General features: G+C 47.4%; 1 protein-coding gene across 1 annotated transcript in view; it reads right to left on the minus strand.

The window, feature by feature from the left end:
- Window positions 1–21,144, minus strand: part of LOC144603195 (complement C3-like) — a 65,229-nt gene extending 44,085 nt beyond the window's left edge. The window contains exons 1-9 of the mRNA XM_078416375.1: window positions 21,040–21,144; window positions 19,304–19,424; window positions 17,540–17,620; window positions 15,146–15,323; window positions 11,123–11,193; window positions 9,422–9,519; window positions 5,837–5,919; window positions 5,141–5,228; window positions 3,681–3,780 (exon numbers count right to left, since the gene is read on the minus strand). Coding sequence (XP_078272501.1) covers window positions 3,681–3,780; window positions 5,141–5,228; window positions 5,837–5,919; window positions 9,422–9,519; window positions 11,123–11,193; window positions 15,146–15,323; window positions 17,540–17,620; window positions 19,304–19,424; window positions 21,040–21,101 — 882 coding nt within the window. The 5' untranslated portion in view covers window positions 21,102–21,144. The remainder of the gene's footprint in view (window positions 1–3,680; window positions 3,781–5,140; window positions 5,229–5,836; window positions 5,920–9,421; window positions 9,520–11,122; window positions 11,194–15,145; window positions 15,324–17,539; window positions 17,621–19,303; window positions 19,425–21,039) is intronic.
- Window positions 21,145–21,420: the final 276 nt, after the last annotated feature.

Consider the following 21,420-nt stretch of genomic DNA (forward strand, 5'->3'; position numbering starts at 1 on the left):
ATAGAGCTCTAGGGGCTAGTGGAATGAGTTAGATAATCTAGGGGCTAGTGGAATGAGTTAGATAGAGCTCTAGGGGCTAGTGGAATGAGTTAGATAGAGCTCTAGGGGCTAGTGGAGTGAGTTAGATAGAGCTCTAGGGGCTAGTGGAATGAGTTAGATAGAGCTCTAGGGGCTAGTGGAATGAGTTAGATAGAGCTCTAGGGGCTAGTGGATGAGATGGATAGAGCTCTAGGGGCTAGTGGAATGAGTTAGATAATCTAGGGGCTAGCAGAATTTGTTAGATAGAGCTCTAGGGGCTAGTGGAATGAGTTAGATAGAGATCTAGGGGCTAGTGGAATGAGTTAGATAGAGATCTAGGGGCTAGTGGAATGAGTTAGATGGAGCTCTAGGGGCTAGTGGAATAAGTTAGATAGAGCTCTAGGGGCTAGTAGAATGAGTTAGATAGAGCTCTAGGGGCTAGTGGAATGAGTTAGATAGAGCTCTAGGGGCTAGTGGATGAGATGGATAGAGCTCTAGGGGCTAGTGGAATGAGTTAGATAATCTAGGGGCTAGCAGAATTTGTTAGATAGAGCTCTAGGGGCTAGTGGAATGAGTTAGATAGAGATCTAGGGGCTAGTGGAATGAGTTAGATAGAGATCTAGGGGCTAGTGGAATGAGTTAGATGGAGCTCTAGGGGCTAGTGGAATAAGTTAGATAGAGCTCTAGGGGCTAGTAGAATGAGTTAGATAGAGCTCTAGGGGCTAGTGGAATGAGTTAGATAGAGCTCTAGGGGCTAGTGGATGAGATGGATAGAGCTCTAGGGGCTAGTGGAATGAGTTAGATAGAGCTCTAGGGGCTAGTGGATGAGATGGATAGAGCTCTAGGGGCTAGTGGAATGAGTTAGATAATCTAGGGGCTAGTGGAATGAGTTAGATAGAGCTCTAGGGGCTAGTGGAATGAGTTAGATAGAGCTCTAGGGGCTAGTGGAGTGAGTTAGATAGAGCTCTAGGGGCTAGTGGAATGAGTTAGATAGAGATCAAGGGGCTAGTGGAATGAGTTAGATAGAGATCTAGGGGCTAGTGGAATGAGTTAGATAGAGCTCTAGGGGCTAGTGGAATGAGTTAGATAGAGCTCTAGGGGCTAGTGGAATGAGTTAGATAGAGCTCTAGGGGCTAGTGGAATGAGTTAGATAGAGCTCTAATGGCTATTGGAATGAATTAGATAGAGCTCTAGGGGCTAGTGGAATGAGTTGGATAGAGCTGTATGGGGCTAGTGGAATGAGTTAGATACTCTAGGGGCTAGCAGAATTTGTTAGATAGAGCTCTAGGGGCTAGTGGAATGAGTTAGGTAGAGCTCCATGGGCTAGCAGAATGAGTTAGATTAACCTCCAGGGGCTAGTGGAATGAGTTAGATAGAGATCTAGGGGCCAGCGGAATGGGTTAGATAATGGCTAGTGGAATGAATTAGATAGAGCTCTAGGGGCTAGTAGAATGAGTTAGATAGAGCTCTAGGGACTAGTGGAATGAATTAGATAGAGCTCTAGGGGCTAGTGGAATGAGTTAGATAGAGCTCTAGGGACTAGTGGAATGAATTAGATAGAGCTCTAGGGGCTAGTGGAATGAGTTAGATAGAGCTCTAGGGGCTAGTGGAATGAGTTAGAGCTCTAGGGGCTAGTGAAATGAGTTAGATAGAGCTCTAGGGGCTAGTGGAATGAGTTAGAGAGCTCTAGGGGCTAGTGGAATGAGTTAGATAGAGCTCTAAGGGCTAGTGGAATGAGTTAGATAGAGCTCTATGGGCTAGTGGAATGGGTTAGATACTCTAGGGGCTAGTGGAATGAGTTAGATAGAGCTCTAGGGGCTAGATAGAGCTCTAGGGGCTAGTGGGGTGAGTTGGATAGAGCTCTATAGGCTAGTGGAATGAGTTAGATAGAGCTCTAGGGGCTAGCAGAATGAGTTAGACCTCTATGGGCTAGTGGAATGAATTAGATAGAGCTCTGGGGGCTAGTGGAATGAGTTAGATACTTTAGGGGCTAGCAGAATGTGTTAGATAGAGCTCTCTGGGCTAGTGGAATGAGTTAGATAGAGCTCTAGGGGCTAGTGGAATGAGTTAGATAGAGCTCTATGGGCTAGTGGAATGAGTTAGATGGAGCTCTAGGGGCTAGTGGAATGAGTTAGATAGAGATCTAGGGGCTAGTGGAATGAGTTAGATGGAGCTCTAGGGGCTAGTGGAATGAGTTAGACGGAGCTCTAGGGGCTAGTGGAATGATTTAGATGGAGCTCTAGGGGCTAGTGGAATGAGTTAGATGGGGCTCTAGGGGCTAGCAGAATCAAGGGGTTTGGGGAGAAGGCAGGCACGGGGTACTGATTGTGGATGATCAGCCATGATCACAAAGAATGGCGGTGCTGGCTCGAAGGACCAAATGGCCTCCTCCCGCACCAATTTTCTATGTTGTCTAGGTTTAAGGTGAGGGGGGAAAGATTTAATAGGAACCTGAGGGGTGACTTTTTCACACAAAGGGCGGTGGGTGTATGGAACGAGCTGCCGGAGGAGGTAGTTGAGGCTGGGACCATCCCAACGTTTAAGAAACAATTAGACAGGCACATGGGTAGGACAGGTTTGGAGGGCCAAACGTGGGCAGGTGGGACAATCAGTCCGGCACGATGGCGCAGCGGTAGAGTTGCTGCCTTACGGCGAATGCAGCGCCGGAGACCCGGGTTCCATCCCGACTACGGGCGCCGTCTGTACGGAATTTGCACGTTCTCCCCGTGACCTGCCTGGGTTTTCCCCGAGACCTTCGGTTTCCTCCCACACTCCAAAGACGTGCAGGTTTGTAGGTTAATCGGCATGGTGTAAGTGTAAAAATTGTCCCTAGTGTGTGTAAGATGGTATTAATGTGTGGGGATCGCTGGTCGGCGCGGACCCAGTGGGCCGAAGGACCTGTTTCCACTCTGTATCTCTTAAACTAAACTAAACTAAACAATACATGATTACAATCGAGCCGTCCACATTGTACAGATACATGATAAGGGAATAACGTTTAGTGCAAAGGTAAAGCCAGCAAAGTCCGATCAAAAATAGTCCGAGGGTCTCCAAAGATTTCCCTCATCAATTTCCCTCCTGGGATAAATAAAGTTCAATCGTATCGTATCGTATCGTATCGTATTAGACAATAGACAATAGACAATAGGCGCAGGAGGAGGCCATTCGGTCCTTCGAGCCAGCGCCGCCATTCAATGTGATCATGGCTGATCATTCTCAATCAGTACCCCGTTCCTGCCCTCTCCCCATACCCCCTGACTCCGCTTTCCTTAAGAGCTCTATCTAGCTCTCTCTTGAATGCATTCAGAGAATTGGCCTCCGCTGCCTTCTGAGGCAGAGAATTCCACAGATTCACAACTCTCTGACTGAAAAAGATTTTCTTCATCATCTCCGTTCTCAATGGCCCAACCCCTTATTCTTAAACTGTGTGTGGCCCCTGGTTCTGGACTCCCCCAACATTGGGAACATGTTTCCTGCCTCTAACGTGTCCAACCCCTTAATAATCTTATACGTTTCGATAAGATCCCCTCTCATCCTTCTAAATTCCAGTGTTTACAAGCCCAGTCGCTCCAGTCTTTCAACATATGACAGTCCCGCCATTCCGGGAATTAACCTATTGTGTCGTATCGTATCGTATCGTATCGTAGACATTTGTTGCTCACCTGCACATGTTGATCCAGTTCTGGTAAAGGTACCTTCGGACCAGAAAGCAGAGAAATCCCAAAGGAGACAGTGGCGTTCAAAGCTCCGTCCGTTTTACACCTGCAAAGAAAATAAACAAAATGGAAGATCGCCACGGTGGCGCGGCGGTAGAGTTGCCGCCTCACAGCGCCAGAGACCCCGGTTTGATCCCGACTACGGGCGCTGTCTGTACGGAGTTTGTACGTTCTCCCCGTGACCTGCGCGGGTTTTCTCCGGGTGCTCCGGTTTCCTCCCACACTCCAAAGACGTGCGGGTTTGTAGGCGAATTGGTTTTGGTAAAAAGTATAAATTGTCCCTAGTGGGGGTGTAGGGTAGTGTCAGTGTGCGGGGATCGCTGGTCGGCTTGGATTCGGTGGGCCGAAGGGCCTGTTTCCATGCTGTATCTCTAAACTAAACTAAACTAAACTAGAACATTTGGACAGGTACATGGATAGGATTGGTTTAGAGAGAAAGCGTCGGAAGGAACTGCAGATGCTGGTTTACACCGAAGACAGACTAAAAAATGCTGGAGTAACTTAGCGGGACAGGCAGCATCTCTGGAGAGAAGGAACGGGTGACGCTTCGGGTCGAGACCCTTCTTCAGATTGAACAAGGGCCTCGACCCGAAATGTCACCTATCCATGTTCTCCAGAGATGCTGCCTGACCCGCTGAGTTACTCCAGCATTTCATATCTGTCTTAGGTTTGGAGGGATGTGGGCCAAACACAGGCGGGTGGGACTAGTGTAGATGGGGCAGGTTAGTTGGTGTTAGGGTTGCCAACTGTCCCTTATTAGCAGGAACATCCCGTATTTTGGGCTAAATTGGTTTGTCCCGTACGGGACCGTCATTGCCCAGTATTAGGCCCGGACACTTTAGGCCTGGACACTGTAGGCCCGGACGCTGTAGGCCCGGACACTGTAGGTACGGACACTGTAGGCCCAGACACTGTAGGCCCGGACACTGTAGGCCCGGACACTGTAGGCCCGGACACTGTAGGCCCGGACACTGTAGGCCCGGACACTGTAGGCCCGGACACTGTAGGCCCAGACACTGTAGGCCCGGACACTGTAGGCCCGGACACTGTAGGCCCGGACACTGTAGGCCCGGACACTGTAGGGCCGGACACTGTAGGCCCGGACACTGTAGCCCGGGAGCCGCTGAAGTCCCGGACAGTGTAGGCCCAGAGCAACCCGCCTGCCGGCCCGGGCGGCCGCTATTGGTGGAGTGGGAGCACGTGGCCGCTGGCTGGGTGAGGTCACGTGGGGCGCGGGGCGGTGACGTCACCCTTTGTCCCTTATTTGGGAGTGAGGAAGTTGGCAACCCTAGTCGGTGTGGCCAAGTTAGGCCGAATGGCCTGTTTCCACACTGTGTGACCCGATGACTTTAAATGCCCCTGAAATAGACCGTGAAAATGCAGGAGGATGTGAAGCAGTTACTCACGCCACTTGGATCATGAGTGAGAATGTGTCGCTGTTGACCACGAAGTACCAATACTCTGGGATTATCCGCAAACCAAATTTAGGATGCTCTGCAAAGAAAACGTAAGGCGGTCACGGTGGCGCTGCGGTAGAATTGCTGCCTTACTGCGAATGCAGCGCCGGAGACCCGGGTGTTCCATCCCGACTATGGGTGCCGTCTGTACAGAGTTTGTACGTTCTCCCCGTGACCTGCATGGGTTTTTAACCGAGATCTTATCGAAACGTATAAGATTATTAAGGGGTTGGACACGTTAGAGGTGGGAAACATGTTCCCAATGTTGGGGGAGTCCAGAACCAGGGGCCACACAGTTTACGAATAAGGGGTTGGGCCATTTAGAACGGAGATGAGGAAAAACCTTTTTCAGTCAGAGAGTTGTGAATCTGTGGAATTCTCTGCCTCAGAAGGCAGTGGAGGCCAATTCTCTGAATGCATTCAAGAGAGAGCTGGATAGAGCTCTTAAGGATAGCGGAGTCAGGGGGTATGGGGAGAAGGCAGGAATAGGGAACTGATTGTGAATGATCAGCCATGATCACATTGAATGGCGGTGCGTACAGGCTCGAAGGGCCGAATGGCCACCTCCTGCACCTATTGTCTATTGTCTATTGACTCTCCCACCAGTGGAAACATCCTCTCCGCATCCACTCTATCCAAACTCACCGTATTTCCGAACTTGAAACCTCTTTAAACCGTAGTATTCGGAGTTGTTCACCACACTTGCCCGGATCTGATATGTTTCGTACCTGAAAAATTGTAAATAAACCATAAAGGTATCACAAAGGTGTCAACACCTTCGCTCAGTCCGCCTTAACCAACCTGATCTCCCGGTGGCTCAGCACTTCAACTCCCCCTCCCACTCCCAGTCTGACCTTTCTGTCATGGGCCTCCTCCAGTGCCATAGTGAGGCCCACCGGAAGTTGGAGGAACAGCACCTTATATTTCGCCTGGGCAGCTTGCAGCCCAGCGGTATGAACATCGACTTCTCCAACTTTAGATAGTTCCTCCGTCCCTCTCTTCCCCTCCTCCTTCCCAGTTCTCCCTCTATCTTCCTGTCTCCACCTATATCCTTCCTTTGTCCCGCCCCCTCCCCTGACAACAGTCTGAAGAAGGGTCTCGACCCGAAACGTCACCCATTCCTTCTCTCCTGAGATGCTGCCTGACCCGCTGAGTTACTCCAGCACTTTGTGAATAAGTACCTTCGATTTGTACCAGCATCTGCAGTTATTTTCCTACAATAAAACATAACGATCAATTGCTACTTCAAACGCTCCCCTCTCCCACTTCTGACAAAAGGGCATTCGACGTCAAGGGCGAGGAAAAAACACACCAACTTCCTTACAAGGCTTAGGAAGTTCGGCACGTTCCCGACAACTCTCCGCTACTTCTACAGATGCGCCCTAGAATGCGTCTTATCGGGATGCATCACAGCACGGTTTAGGAACAGCTCCGTCCAAGACCGCGAGAGATCGCAGCGAGAGTTGTGGACGCAGCCCAGACCATCGCACAAACCGACCTCCCTTCCACCGACTCCATCTACACCTCACGCTGCCTCGGCAAGGCCAGCAGCCCAGACCATCGCACAAACCAATCTCCCTTCCATCGACTCCATCTACACCTCGCGCTGCCTCGGCAAGGCCAGCAGCCCAGACCGTCACACACAAACCAACCTCCCTTCCACCGACTCCATCCACACCTCACGCTGCCTCGGCAAGGCCAGCAGCCCAGACCATCGCACAAACCGACCTCCCTTCCACCGACTCCATCTACACCTCACGCTGCCTCAGCAAGGCCAGCAGCCCAGACCATCGCACAAACCAACCTCCCTTCCATCGACTCCATCCACACCTCGCGCTGCCTCGGCAAGGCCAGCAGCCCAGACCATCGCACAAACCAACCTCCCTTCCATCGACTCCATCTACACCTCACGCTGCCTCAGCAAGGCCAGCAGCCCAGACCATCGCACAAACCAACCTCCCTTCCATCGACTCCATCCACACCTCACGCTGCCTCGGCAAGGCCACCAGCATCATCACGGACCAGTCTCACCCCCGGCCACTCCCTCTTCTCCCCTCTCCCATCGGGCAAGAGGTACAGAAGTGTGAAAACGCACACCTCCAGATTCAGGGGCAGTTTCTTCCCGGCTGTTATCAGGCAACTGAACCATCCCACCACAACCAGAGAGCAGTGCTGAACTACTATCCACCTCATTGGAGACCCTCGGACTATCTTTAACCAGACTCGGCGGGACAGGCAGCGTCTCTGTGAGAATCTATGCTATTAGCTGATATAGTCAATTAGAGATATTGATATTTTGTTGTAGTTGAGAGGTTTCATATTTTATTTTATTTTTTCATATATATATATTTTTTCATATTTCAGATACGGCGCAGAAACAGGCCTTTTCGGCCCACCAAGTCCGCGCCGCCCAGCGATCCCCGCACACTAACACTATCCTACACACACTAGGGACAATTTTTACATTTACCCAGCCAATTAACCTACATACCTGTACGTCTCTGGAGTGTGGGAGGAAACCGAAGATCTCGGAGAAAACCCACGCAGGTCACGGGGAGGACGTACAAACTCCTTACAGTGCGGCGCCCGTAGTCAGGATCGAACCTGAGTCTCCGGCGCTGCATTCGCTGTAAAGCAGCAACTCTACCGCTGCGCCACCGTGATGGACGCTTGTGGCAGAAATGTTATCCTTGGGAACGGAATGTGTTTGTCCCTTAATGAATGATAAGGAGTGTACAGAAGAGTAGGGGCTCTTGTTCTTAAATTACTCCCCCACTACTCTGTCTGTGTATTAAAACAGTAAAGCAAGGTCGTGCAGCTGCGAGATTGCTCGTGTGCAGAGATAAAGAAAGTTTCTTTCTTAGTAACAACTCCTTATATGGGTGCGTGTGAAAGTAGGAAAAGTTTTGAATCCACTCTAGGTAAATTGATGCGTTTCCCCAAAAGCATGGCGTAGATTCTCATCTGGAGAGAAGGAATGGGTGACGTTTTCGGCCCGAGACCCCCTTCCTCAGACTGAGAGTCAGGGGAGAGGGGAACTACAGGTGCGAAAAGGTACAGAACAAATCCGAGCCTGCGCCGATGACGAAGGAAGGCCGGAGCCCACAATGGTCCATTGTTGGCTGTGGAAGAGGTGATTACGCCGGGATATGAACAGTGAAACTGGCAGGATGACTAGATGTGGGAGGGACAGAGAGAGAGTGTGGGGGGGGGGGGGGGAATGCAAGGGTTACTTGGGATTAGAGAAATCAATATTCATACCTCTGGGTTGTCTAGCACTAAACCACCCATAGACTCTACAACTAATCTACATACAAGGAGCTAACAATTAACAAGTAACCAATTAACCAACTGACCCACACAGGTTTGGGATGTGGAGCCGTATAGTCCGTGCCGACCAGCGATCGCCCGTTCACACACTAGTTCCACGTTATCCCACTCTCTCACCCACTCCCCACACACGAGGGGGCAATTTACAAAGGGGCCGACTAACCAACAAACCCCCACGTCTTTGGAGTGCGGGAGGAAACCGGAGCGCCCGGAGGAAACCCCACGCGGGTCACGGGGAGAACGTGCAAGCTCCGCGCACAGGCAGCGCCCGTGGTCGGGATGGAACCCGGGTCTCCGGCGCGGTGAGGCGGCAACTCTACCGCTGCGCCCGCCCAAGTAGAGTCTTCGAATCATTGAGGGATTCCGGAAGGAAACAGGCCCTTCGGCCCATCGAGACCGTTCCCTCCCGATAACCAAAGCTGCGTGGAGTGAATGGGCACGGCGGTAGAGTCGCTGCCTCACAGCGCCGGAGACCCGGGTTCCATCCCGACCGCGGGCGCTGTCTGTGCGGAGTTTGCACGCTCTCCCCGTGACCCGCGTGGGTTTTCTCCGAGATCTCCGGTTTCCTCCCGCACTCCAAAGACGTGCAGGTTTGTTGGTTAATTGGCTTGGTATAAATGTAAATTGTCCCTAGCGTGTGTGGGATAGTGTTAGTGTGCGGGGATCGCTGGTCGGCGCGGACCCGGTGGGCCGAAGGGCCTGCATCTCTAGATTAAACCAAACTAAAACCAGATTGACAGGTTCATAAGTGATAGGATTTCGACTGGGCCAAAGGGCCTGTTTCCGCGCTGCACCTCTAAAGTAAAATCCACTAAACTAAACTAAACTGGACTGGAGATTGTGGACATTGGGATTTCTACGCAAGTGTCCCGTGATTTTGTTGTGCAGATCAGAGGATACCTTAATTTGGAGCCAAGAGATGGAGGGATCTTGCCAATGTGCACTGATTTGGCCACATTTTGTCCAGTCACGGCTGATAAAACTCTGCCCTCCGAGTCCTGGCAAAACATGAGAGGACACCGGCAGTTCATCGATAGCAGCGAGCGATAACAAAGATCAACAACGACGAGGGTTCAACGGTAAAGCCTGGTTAATCATTACAGCCGAGATGTTGCAGGTGGACCTCAGCTTCAGCGGCGTCCAACACATTGCCCGGGGCTGTAGCGAGCACTGTGGTGCAGCGGGTAGAGCTGCTGCCTCACGGCGCCAACGACACCGATTCAGTCCTGACCTCCAGCGCTCAGTGTGTGTGTGTGTGTGTGAGTGTGTTTGTGTGTGTGAGTTTGTGTGTGTGTGTGTGTGTGAGTGGGCGTGTTTGGGTGTGTGAGTTTGTGTGTGGGTGTGTGTGTGGGGGGGTGTTTGGGTGTGGATGTGTTTGTGTGTGTGAGTTTGTGCGTGGGTGTGTGTTTGTGTGTGTGAGTTTGTGTGTGAGTTTGTGTTTTTGTGTGTGTGAGTTTTTGTGTTTGTGTGTGTGAGTTTGTGTGTGGGTGTGTTTGTGTGTGTGAGTTTGTGTGTGTGTGTGTGTGTGGGGGGGTGTGTTTGTGCGTGTGTGGGTGTGTTTGAGTGTGGGTGTGTTTGTGTGTGTGAGTTTGTGTGTTTGTGTGTGTGAGGTTGTGTGTGTGTGAGGTTGTGTGTGTGAGTTTGTGTGTGTGTGTGAGGTTGTGTGTGAGTTTGGGTGAGTGTTTGTGTGTGTGTGTGAGTTTGTGTGTGTGTGAGGTTGTGTGTGTGTGTGAGTTTGGGTGAGTGTTTGTGTGTGTGTGTGTGTGTTTGTGCGTGTGTGTGAGTTTGGGTGTTTGTGTGTGTGAGTGTGTGGGTGTGTGTGTGCGTGTGTGTGTATTTGTGTGTGTGTGAGAGTTTGGGTGTGTGTGAGTTTTGGTGTGTGTGTGTTTGTGATTGTGTGAGTTTGTGTGTGTGTGTGTGTGTGTGTGTCTGTGCATCTATGCGTGTGTCTGTAAATGTATGTGTATATGTGTAAGTGTATTTACAGTAATAATAATAATAATAATAATACATTTAATTTATATAGCGCTTTTCAGGAAACTCAAAGCCGCTTTACAGAGCAAACAAAACATAAAACAAACAAACAAACAAAAGATTTGTGTGTGTGTGTGTGTGTGTGTGTGTGTGTGTGTGTGTGTGTGTGTGTGTGTGTGTGTGTGTGTGTGTGTGTGTGTGTGTGTGTCTGTATGTGTGTCTGTCCGTCCGTCCGTCTGTGTGGAGTTTGCAAGTTCTCCAAGATAGATTCTTGATCAGTGTGGGTGTCAGGGGTTATGGGGAGAAGGCAGGAGAATGGGGTTGGGAGGGGGAGATAGATCGGCCATGATTGAATGGCGGAGTACACTCGATGGGCCGAATGGCCTAATTCTGCTCCTATCACTTCTGACCTTGTGCCTAGTGTCTAATAGGATTTTCACTGTAGGATGTTGGACGCAAAAAAAATAATTTCACGGTACGCTGGTATAAACTGCCATTGCACCTTCATAGACACTAAAAAACAGATGAATTGACTTCTGAAAACATGGCTGAAATAAGTTTGCATAATATTGGTTATACCACCATCGTTTAAGATAACCAAAGAATCACAGATAGATCACAACTCACCAATAGTTCAACTGTAATGGTGCATTGTATGGGTTTCAATTCCTGATCAAGCGTGAAGATTTGATAATGCACTGAAAAAGATAATAATTTTAATGGACTTGTTTGTCACGATAGATGAGGTTGGAGGAGGTGCAAGTGAGCCTCAATCATCTTAATGGATTTGTTTATTTAGTTTAGTTTGGTTTCGTTCAATTTAGTTTAGTTTAGATTAATTTAATTTAGTTTTTTTTAAATTTAATTTAATTTAGTTTAGTTTAGTTCAATTTAGTTTAGTTTAATTTAATTTAATTTAATTTAATTTAATTTAATTTAGTGTAGTTTAATTTAATTTAATTTACTTTAGTTCAATTTAATTTAATTGAGTTTAGTATAGTTTAGTTTAATTTAATTTAATTTAATTTAGTTTAGTTTAGTTCAATTTAGTTTAATTTAATTTAATTTAATTTAATTTAATTTAATTTAATTTAATTTAATTTAATTTAATTTAATTTAATTTAATTTAATTTAATTTAATTTAATTTAGTTTAGTTTAGTTTAGTTTAATTTAATTTAGTTTAGTTTAGTTTAGTTTAATTTAATTTAGTTTAGTTTAGTTTAATTTAATTTAATTTAGTTTAGTTTAATTTAATTTAATTTAATTTAATTTAATTTAATTTACTTTAATTTAATTTAATTTAAGTTAATTTAATTTAATTTAGTTTAGTTTAGTTTAATTTAATTTAATTTAGTTTCGTTTCGTTTAATTTAATTTAGTTTCGTTTCGTTTAATTTAATTTAATTTAGATTAATTTAGTTTAATATAGTTTAGTTTAGTTTAGTTTTGTTTAGTTTAATTTAATTTAATTTAATTTAAATTAATCTAATTTAGTTTAGTTTAATTTAATTTAAATTAGTAGACAATAGACAATAGACAATAGGTGCAGGAGGAGGCCATTCGGCCCTTCGAGCCAGCACCGCCATTCAATGTGATCATGGCTGATCATTCTCAATAGTACCCCGTTCCTGCCTTCTCCCCATACCCCCTGACTCCGCTATCCTTAAGAGCTCTATCTAAATCTCTTTAGAAAGCATCCAAAGAATTGGCCTCCTGTAAAGAATTCCACAGATTTACCACTCTCTGACTGAAAAAGTTTTTCCTTAATTTAGTTTAGTTTAATTTAAGTCAGTTTAATTTAGTTTAATTTAATTTAATTTAATTTAATTTAATTTAATTTAATTTAATTTAATTTAATTTAATTTAATTTAATTTAATTTAATTTAATTTAATTTAATTTAATTTAATTTAATTTAATTTAATTTAATTTAATTTAATTTAATTTACCTTAATTTTGTTTAGTTTAATTTAATTTAATTTGATTTAGTTTAGTTTAGTTTAGTTTTTAGTTTAATTTAATTTAATTTAATTCAGTTTAGTTAGTTTAGTTAAATTTAATTTAATTTAAATGAATTTAATTTAATTTAATTTAATTTAATTTAATTTAATTTAATTTAATTTAATTTAATTTAATTTAATTTAATTTAATTTAATTTAATTTAATTTAGTCTAGTTTAGATTAATTTTGGTTTACATTAGTTTGTCTGAATTGGTTTAGTTTAGTTTAGTTTAGTTTAGTTTAGTTTAGTTTAGTCTAGATTAGTTTGTCTGAATTAGTTTAGTTTATTTTAGATTAGTTTGGATCGGTTTAGATTAGATTAGTCTGATGACGTTTAGTATAATTCAGTTTAATTTAGATTACTTTGGTTTAGTTTAGATTAGTTTAGTATGAATTAGTTTAGTATAGTTTAGTTTAGTTTAGTTTCATTTAGTTTTTAGTATTTAGTGAAAAGCGTTTTGGTTGCAAGCTATCCAGTCAGTGGAAAGGCTACACACGATTACAATCAAGCTGTCCACAGTGTACAGACAGACACAGGATAAAGGGAATAATGTTTAGTGCAAGGTAAATTCCAGTAAAGTCCTATTAAAGATAGTCCGAGAGTCTCCAATGATTGTGGATGAAAAAGTGGGGTGACAGAGAACTAGTGTGAACGGGTGATCGCTGGTGGGTGTGGACTCTGTGGACTGAAGGGCCTGCTTACATGCTAAACAAAACTAATATAAGCATAATTTCCCACCTCTAAACTCCTTTTCTCCATTAGTACAATTGCTTTTATAACCTGTGCAGGAAGGAACTGCAGATGCTGGTTTAAACCGAAAATAAACACAAAATGCTGGAGTAACTCAGCGGGGACAGGCAGCATCTCTGGAGAGAAGGAATGGGTCCAGAATGAGCTCTCAGTCTGAAGAAGGGTCTCGACCCGAAACGTCACCCGTTCCTTCTCTCCAGAGATGCTGCCTGTCCCGCTGAGTTACTCCAGCTTTTTGTGTCTGTCTCTGCTTTTATAACCTAAATCTTTATTTTGTGAGATTTCTTTGGAACACAACTATTGCGTTAGTTTAGTTTAGTTTAGTTTAGTTTAGTTTAGTTTAGTTTAGTTTAGTTTAGTTTAGTTTAGTTTAGTTTAGTTTAGTTTAGTTTAGTTTAGTTCCGTTCAGTTAAGTTTAGTTCCGTTCCGTTCCATTTCGTTTCGTTTCGTTTCGTTTCGTTTCGTTTCGTTTCGTTTCGTTTCGTTTCGTTTCGTTTCGTTTAGTTTAGTTTAGTTTAGTTTAGTTTCGTTCAGTTCAGTTCAGTTCAGTTCAGTTCAGTTCAGTTTAATTTCGTTTCGTTTCGTTTCGTTTCGTTTCGTTTCGTTTTGTTTCGTTTCGTTTCGTTTCGTTTCGTTTTGTTTCGTTTCGTTTCGTTTATAGAAGTTGGGATGTAATGTATAGAAGTTGGGATGTAATGTTGAAATTGTACAGGGCATTGGTGAGGCCGAATCTGGAGTATGGTGTGCAGTTCTGGTCGCCAAATTATAGGAAGAATGTCGACAAAATGGAGAGGGTACAGAGGAGATTTACTAGAACGTTGCCTGGGTTTCAGCACTTAAGCTACAGAGAGAGGTTGAACAGGTTGGGTCTTTATTCTTTGGAGCGTAGAAGGTTGAGGGGGGGCTTGATAGAGGTTTTTAAAAATTTTAAGAGGGACGGACAGAGTTGACGTGGGTAGGCTTTTCCCTTTGAGAGTGGGGAAGATTCCAACAAGGGGACATAACTTCAGAATTAAGGGACAAAAGTTTAGGGGTAACATGAGGGGGAACTTCTTTACTCAGAGGGTGGTGGCTGTATGGAATGGGCTTCCGGTGGAAGTGGTGGAGGCAGGCTCGATTTTATTATTTAAGAGTAAATTGGATAGGTATATGGATAGGAGGGGATTGGAGGGTTATGGTCTGAGAACGGGTAGATGAGACTAGGTCAGAGAAAGTGGTCGGCGTGGACAGGTAGGGCCGAACGGGCTTGTTTCCATGCTGTAATTGTTATATGGTTATATGGTTATATAGTTTAGTTTTGTTTTGTTTTGTTTCATTTCGTTTAGTTCAATTCAGTTCAGTTCAGTTCAGTTTAGTTCAGTTTAGTTTAGTTTAGTTTAGTTTAATGATACATGATGGAGTACACGCCAAATTAGCGTACATGTGCGGGGATCGCTGGTCGGTGCAGACTCGGTGGGCCGAAGGGCCTGTTTCTGCGCTGTATCTCTGAATGAAATCTCTGTATCCCTAAACACACACACACACACACACACACACACACACACACGCGCACGCGCGCACACACACACACACACACACACACACACACACACACACACACGCGCGCACGCGCACACACGCGCACGCACACACACACACACACACACACACACACACACACACACACACACACACACACACACACACACGCGCACGCGCACGCGCGCACACACACACACACACACACACACACACACACACATGCGCGCGCACACACACACACACACGCACGCACGCACGCACGCACGCACGCACGCACGCACACACACACACACACACACACAGCGCCCCTATAATAGATTAGATTAAAATGGATGCTTAAGCAACAAGCTGTCACTTTAAGAAGGTTCTGTTATTTACCAGTGTCGGTGGGAGCATATACGGGTTTATCAGTCGCTATATAAATGAAGTAAGGTCTGGATTTGAGGCGGATCAAAGCTCTCTTGGTCACGAGGAACGGTGAGGAGATCTCAGTGACGATCGTCACATACTGTTCCTCATTCAGGAAGTCCAGGTGAAGGGTCTTCTCTGGAAGGATCTGTGGAATTAAAGTTAGACTTTAAACTTAAGAGACATGGCGTGGAAACAGGCCCTTCGGCCCAACGAGTCCGGGCCGACCAGCGATCACCTGTATACTAGTTTATTCACAAAACGCTGGAGTAACTCAGCAGGTCAGGCAGCATCTCAGGAGAGAAGGAATGGGTGACGTTTCGGGTCGAGACCCTTCTTCAGACTGAAATCTCCCCGGAAATCCCCCAGGGTGCCCATGGGCAGCGCGTGGACCCTCTCTCGTACCACCCGGGCACGGACGGACGTAACCCCCGGTAAAAGGGGCAGGCAGCCGGCTCGGGCAGAGCCCTCTTCCGCCTGGCGCCGTGACTCGCGAACGGCCATCTTGGCCAGGCCCAGGAGCAAACCCACCCAGGACATCTTCATAGCCCCCCCTCCTACCCCCTCCGCAACACACAGGGGTGTCCAAAGATGAGGACGGTGGGTGTGAAGTGCAGCCAGAAGGCAAGGAACGGCCCCTTTAGATACTGGTGCCATCCACGCCACAGCTCCGTCCGAGGCCGCAAGAGATCGCAGAGAGTTGTGGAAGCAGCCCAGACCATCGCACAAACCAACCTCCCTTCCACCGACTCCATCTACATCTCACGCTGCCTCGGCAAGGCCAGCAGCCCAGACCGTCGCACAAACCAACCTCCCTTCCACCGACTCCATCCACACCTCACGCTGCCTCGGCAAGGCCAGCAGCATCATCAAGGACCAGTCTCACCCCCGGCCACTCCCTCTCCCCCCCTCTCCCATCGGGCAAGAGGTACAGAAATGTGAAAACGCACACCTCCAGATTCAGGGGCAGTTTCTTCCCGGCTGTTATCAGGCAACTGAACCATCCCACCACAACCAGAGAGCAGTGCTGAACTACTATCCACCTCTTTGGAGACCCTCGGACTATCCTTGATCGGACTTTGCCGGCTTTACCTCGCACTAAACGTTATTCCCTTTATCCTGTGTCTGCACACTGTGGACGGCTCGATTGTAATCGTGCGTTGTCTTTCCGCTGACTGGTTAGCGCGCAACAAAAGCTTTTCACTGTACCTCGGTACACGTGACAATAAATTAAACTGAACTGATAGGAGGAAAGGAGGTGTGAGAAGGAGGAAAAACGGGTAAAGGAAACATAGAAACATAGAAAATAGGTGCAGGAGGAGGCCATTCAGCCCTTCGAGCCAGCACTGCCATCCAATGTGATCATGGCTGATCATCCATAATCAGTGCCCCGTTCCTGCTTTCTCCCCACATCCCTTGATTCCGTTAGCCCTAAGAGTTAAATCTAACTCACTCTTGAAACCATCCAGTGAATTGGCCTCCTCTGCCCTCTGTGGCAGAGAATCCCACAGATTCACAACTCTCTGGGTGAAAAAGTTCTTCTCATCTCAGTCCTAAATGGCCGACCCCTTATTCTTAAACTGTGTGACCCCCTGGATCTGGACTCCCCCCAACATCGGGAACATCTTTCCTGCATCTAGCCTGTCCAATCCCTTAAGAATTGTATATGTTTCTATAAGATCCCCTCTCACCCTTCTAAATTCCAGTGTAGACAAGCCCAGTCGCTCCATTCTTTCATCATACGACAGTCCCGCCATCCCGGGGATTAACCTGGTGAACCTACGCTGCACGCCCTCAATGGCAAGAATGTCCTTCCTCAAATTTGGAGACCAAAACTGCGCACAGTACTCCAGGTGCGGTCTCACCAGGGCCCTGTACAACTGCACACAGTACTCCAGGTGCGGTCTCACCAGGGCCCGGTACAACTGCACACAGTACTCCAGGTGCGGTCTCACCAGGGCCCGGTACGACTGCACACAGTACTCCAGGTGCGGTCTCACCAGGGCCCGGTACAACTGCACACAGTACTCCAGGTGCGGTCTCACCAGGGCCCGGTACAACTGCACACAGTACTCCAGGTGCGGTCTCACTAGGGCCCTGTACAACTGCACACAGTACTCCAGGTGCGGTCTCACCAGGGCCCTGTACAACTGCACACAGTACTCCAGGTGCGGTCTCACCAGGGCCCGGTACAACTGCACACAGTACTCCAGGTGCGGTCTCACCAGGGCCCGGTACAACTGCTGCAGGAACTCCTTGCTCCTACACTCCTTAAATGAGGAACTCATGAGTGGGAGCTCAGTACACAAAGGGTGGGCAGGTTTCTAAGCCTTCTGAGGCCAGGAGCGTAGAGAGTGGGTTTACCTGCGCAAGGATTACTTGGGTGAAGTTGTTCTTCTCACCGAGCTCTGCCGTGTACTTCTGAGACACGATGACTTCTGTGACCTAAGACAGACACAAAAGTGCTGGAGTAACTCAGCGGGTCGGGCAGCATCTCTGGAGAGAAGGAATGGGCGATGTTTCGGGTCGAGGCCCTTCCTCACACTTAAGGGTCGGGTGAGAGGGAAACGAGAGATACAGGCGGCGATGTAGAGAGATGTGGAACACATGAATGAAAGACGTGCGGAAAAAGTGACGATGATAAAGGAAACGGGCCGTTGTTGGCTGTTTGCTGGGTGAGAACGAGAAGCTGGTGCGACTTGGATGGGGGAGGGATGGAGAGAGAGGTCGAGGCCCTTCTTCAGACTGAGAGTCAGGGGAGAGGGAAACGAGAGATATAGACGGTGATGTAGAGAGATGTAGAACAACTATAGTCATAGAGTGATACAGCGTGGAAACAGGCCCTTCGGCCCAACTTGCCCACACCAGCCAACAATGTCCCAGCTACCCTAGTCCCACCTGCCCACGTTTGGACCATATCCCTCCAAATCCGTCCTATCCATGTAATGAACGAATTAATTAATTAGTCAATTAATTAGTCAATTGGTCAATTAATTAATTAATTAATCGATCTGTTAATTAATTACTTAGTTGATTAATTGATTAATTGATTAATTGATCAATTGATTAATTGATTAATTGATTAATTGATCAATTGATTAATTGATTAATTGATTAATTGATTAATTGATTAATTGATTAATTGATTAATTGATTCATTGATTAATTGATCAATTGATTAATTGATTAATTTGTTAATTTGTTAATTTGTTAATTTATTAATTTATTAATTTATTAATTGATGAATTGATTAATTGATGAATTGATTAATTGATGAATTGATGAATTGATTAATTGATTAATTGATTAATTGATTAATTGATTAATTGATTAATTGATCAATTGATTAATTGATTAATTGATTAATTGATCAATTGATTAATTGATTAATTGATTAATTGATTAATTGATTAATTGATTAATTGATTAATTGATTCATTGATTAATTGATCAATTGATTAATTGATTAATTTGTTAATTTGTTAATTGATTAATTGATTAATTGATTAATTGATTAATTGATTAATTGATTAATTGATTGATTAATAACAAATGAATGAAAGGTAGACACAAAAAGCTGGAGTAGCTCAGCGGGACAGGCAGCATCTCTGGAGAGAAGGAATGGGTGACGTTTCGGGTCGAGACCCTTCTTCAGACTGAGAGTCAAGGGAGAGGGAAACGAGAGATAAAGACGGCGATGTAGAGATATAGAACAAATGAATGAAAGACGTGCAAAAAAAATAACGGTGATAAATGAAGCAGGCCATTGTTATCTGTGGGCTAGGTGAAAACGAGTTACAGACAACGAGACTCAACAAGACCACTTGGAAACTGGTACAACGAATAGGGTCGGGGAGGGGGACGGAGAGAGAGGGGATGCAGGGGTTACTTGAAGTTAGAGAAGTCAGGGATGTAAGCTGCCCAAGCGAAATATGAGGTGCTGTTCCTCCAATTTGCGCTGGGCCTCACTCTGACAGTGGAGGAGGCCCAGGACAGAGAGGTCAGTGCGGGAGTGGGAGGGGGAGTTAGAGGGGGTGTTGGCAACTGGGAGATGAGGTGGGTCCAGCCGGACTGAGCGTGGGTGCCTAGTTCTACGGAAGGTCCCATCCCACACATGACTTCTGTTACCTCCTCCGTCTGCTTCTCAAAGTACACGGTGATCGTAACGTTGGAAGGAGCCTCAAAGACTTGCAGGGTGATGGTCTCATTCTGGCCAACGTGGACCTCACTGGGAACGGTGATCAGATACCTGCAGAAGAGCCAACACTATTTTGTTGTTGTACTGGACCAAGTGGACCCGTTGGGCCCAAACCTCTCCTGCATTGGTGCAGCATCCTCTCCTCCCCCCTCCCTCCTCACCCTCCCTCTCCCTCCCCCCTCCCCCCTCTCATCCCCCCTCCCCCTCCCCCTCCCTCTCTCCCTCCCCTCCCCTCCTCCCCTCCCTCTCCCTCCTCCCATTTCCCCTCCCCCTCCATCTCTCCCTCCCTCCCCCTTCCCCTCCCCCCCACTCCATCTCCCTCGACCCCTCCCTCACTCCTTCCCCTCCCTCCCCCTTCCCCTACCCCCCACTCCATCCCACTCAACCACCCCTTATTCTCCCTCCTCCCCCTCCCTCCTTCCTCCCCCCTCCCTCCCTCCCCTCCCGCCCTCACCCCCTCCCCTCCCCCTCCCCCTCCCTCCCTCCCCCTCCCCCTCCCCCCCACTCCATCCCCCTCAACCCCTCCTTCACTCCTCCCCCTCCCTCCCCCTTCCCCTACCCCCCACTCCATCCCACTCAATCACCCCGTATCCTCCCTTCTCCTCTCCCCCTCCCTCCCTCCCCCCTCCTTCCCCTCCCTCCCCCTCCCCTCCCCCTCCCCCTCCCTCCCTCCCCCTTCCCCTCCCCCCCACTCCATCCCACTCAACCACCCCTTACCCTCCCTCCTCCTCTCCCCCCTCCCTCCCTCCCTCCCTCCCTCCCTCCCTAGGAGATAGATTTAAACTTTAAAATGTGAATAACTTTAAAAATATAACACCGATTTCAATGAAATCTCTTCCACTAGCACCAAAGGGATGACGGTGAGTAAGGTGGGCCTAAAACTGTCATGCTACCGTGTGCCGTTTGGCCTGTAGTTCAGGAACAAACAAACAAACAAACAAACAAACGAGAGTTTTAGATTATTTAGATGTCGGCACGGTGGCGCAGCGGTAGAGTTGCTGCCTTACAGCGAATGCAGCGCCGGAGACCCGGGTTCGATCCCGACTACAGGCGCCGTCTGTATGGAGTTTGTACGCACTTCCCCGTGACCTGCGTGGGTTTTCTCCGAGATCTCCGGTTTCCTCCCACACTCCAAAGACGCGCAGGTTTGTAGGTTAATTGGTACTGGTAAAAATCGTACCTTGTCCCTAGCGTGTGTAGGACAGTGTTAGTGTGCGGGGGTCGCTGGTCGGCGCGGACTCGGTGGGCCGAAGGGCCTGTTTCCGTGCTGTATCTCGAAACTAAAAAACTAAGACTTACGACTAGGCACAAAATGCAGGAGTAACTCAGCGGGTCAGGCAGTATCTCTGGGGAGAAGGAATGGGCGACGTTTCGGGTCGAGACCCTTCTTGCTTTCCCCTCTCTCTCCATCCCCTCCCCCCTTCCCAGTTCTCCCACCAGTCTGATTGTCTCCGACCACATCCTATCTCTGTTCCGCCTCCTCCCCCGACATCAGTCTGAAGAAGGGTCTCGACCCGAAACGTCGCCCATTCCTTCTCTCCCGAGATGCCGCCTGTCCGGCTGAGTCACTCCAGCGTTTTGTGGTCTACCTTCGATTTAAACCAGCATCTGCAGTTCCCTCTTACACATTAAGACTTGTGGCTGCTGGTCGGATAAGGGTACTCACGGAGGATTCTGCTCAGCAGCAGCGGAGAGGGAACGGATGATTAGTAGTACGAGGAGACGCATCTCGGATTGACTTCCGCCCGCACTGACTCAGTGCCTGTGAGCAGCGGCTTCAGCTCTGACCCTAGTTACACATTAATCCCCCAACATGTCCCAATGCTGATTAACCCCTCTGATCCTGACTAACAGGCAGGAGTTACAGAAGCCTGACGTCCACGGTCGCCCACTGTCCCGTATTAGACGGGACATCCCGTATATTGGGCTAAATTGGACCGTCCTTGTCCCGTATTAGGCCCGGGGGGGCGCTGTAGGCCCGGACACTGTAGGCCCATACACTGTAGGCCCAGACACTGTAAGCCCGGACACTGTAGGCCCGGACACT

The sequence above is a fragment of the Rhinoraja longicauda genome, chromosome 19 (assembly GCF_053455715.1).
Source record: "Rhinoraja longicauda isolate Sanriku21f chromosome 19, sRhiLon1.1, whole genome shotgun sequence".
NCBI classification, from domain to species: Eukaryota; Metazoa; Chordata; class Chondrichthyes; order Rajiformes; family Arhynchobatidae; genus Rhinoraja; species Rhinoraja longicauda.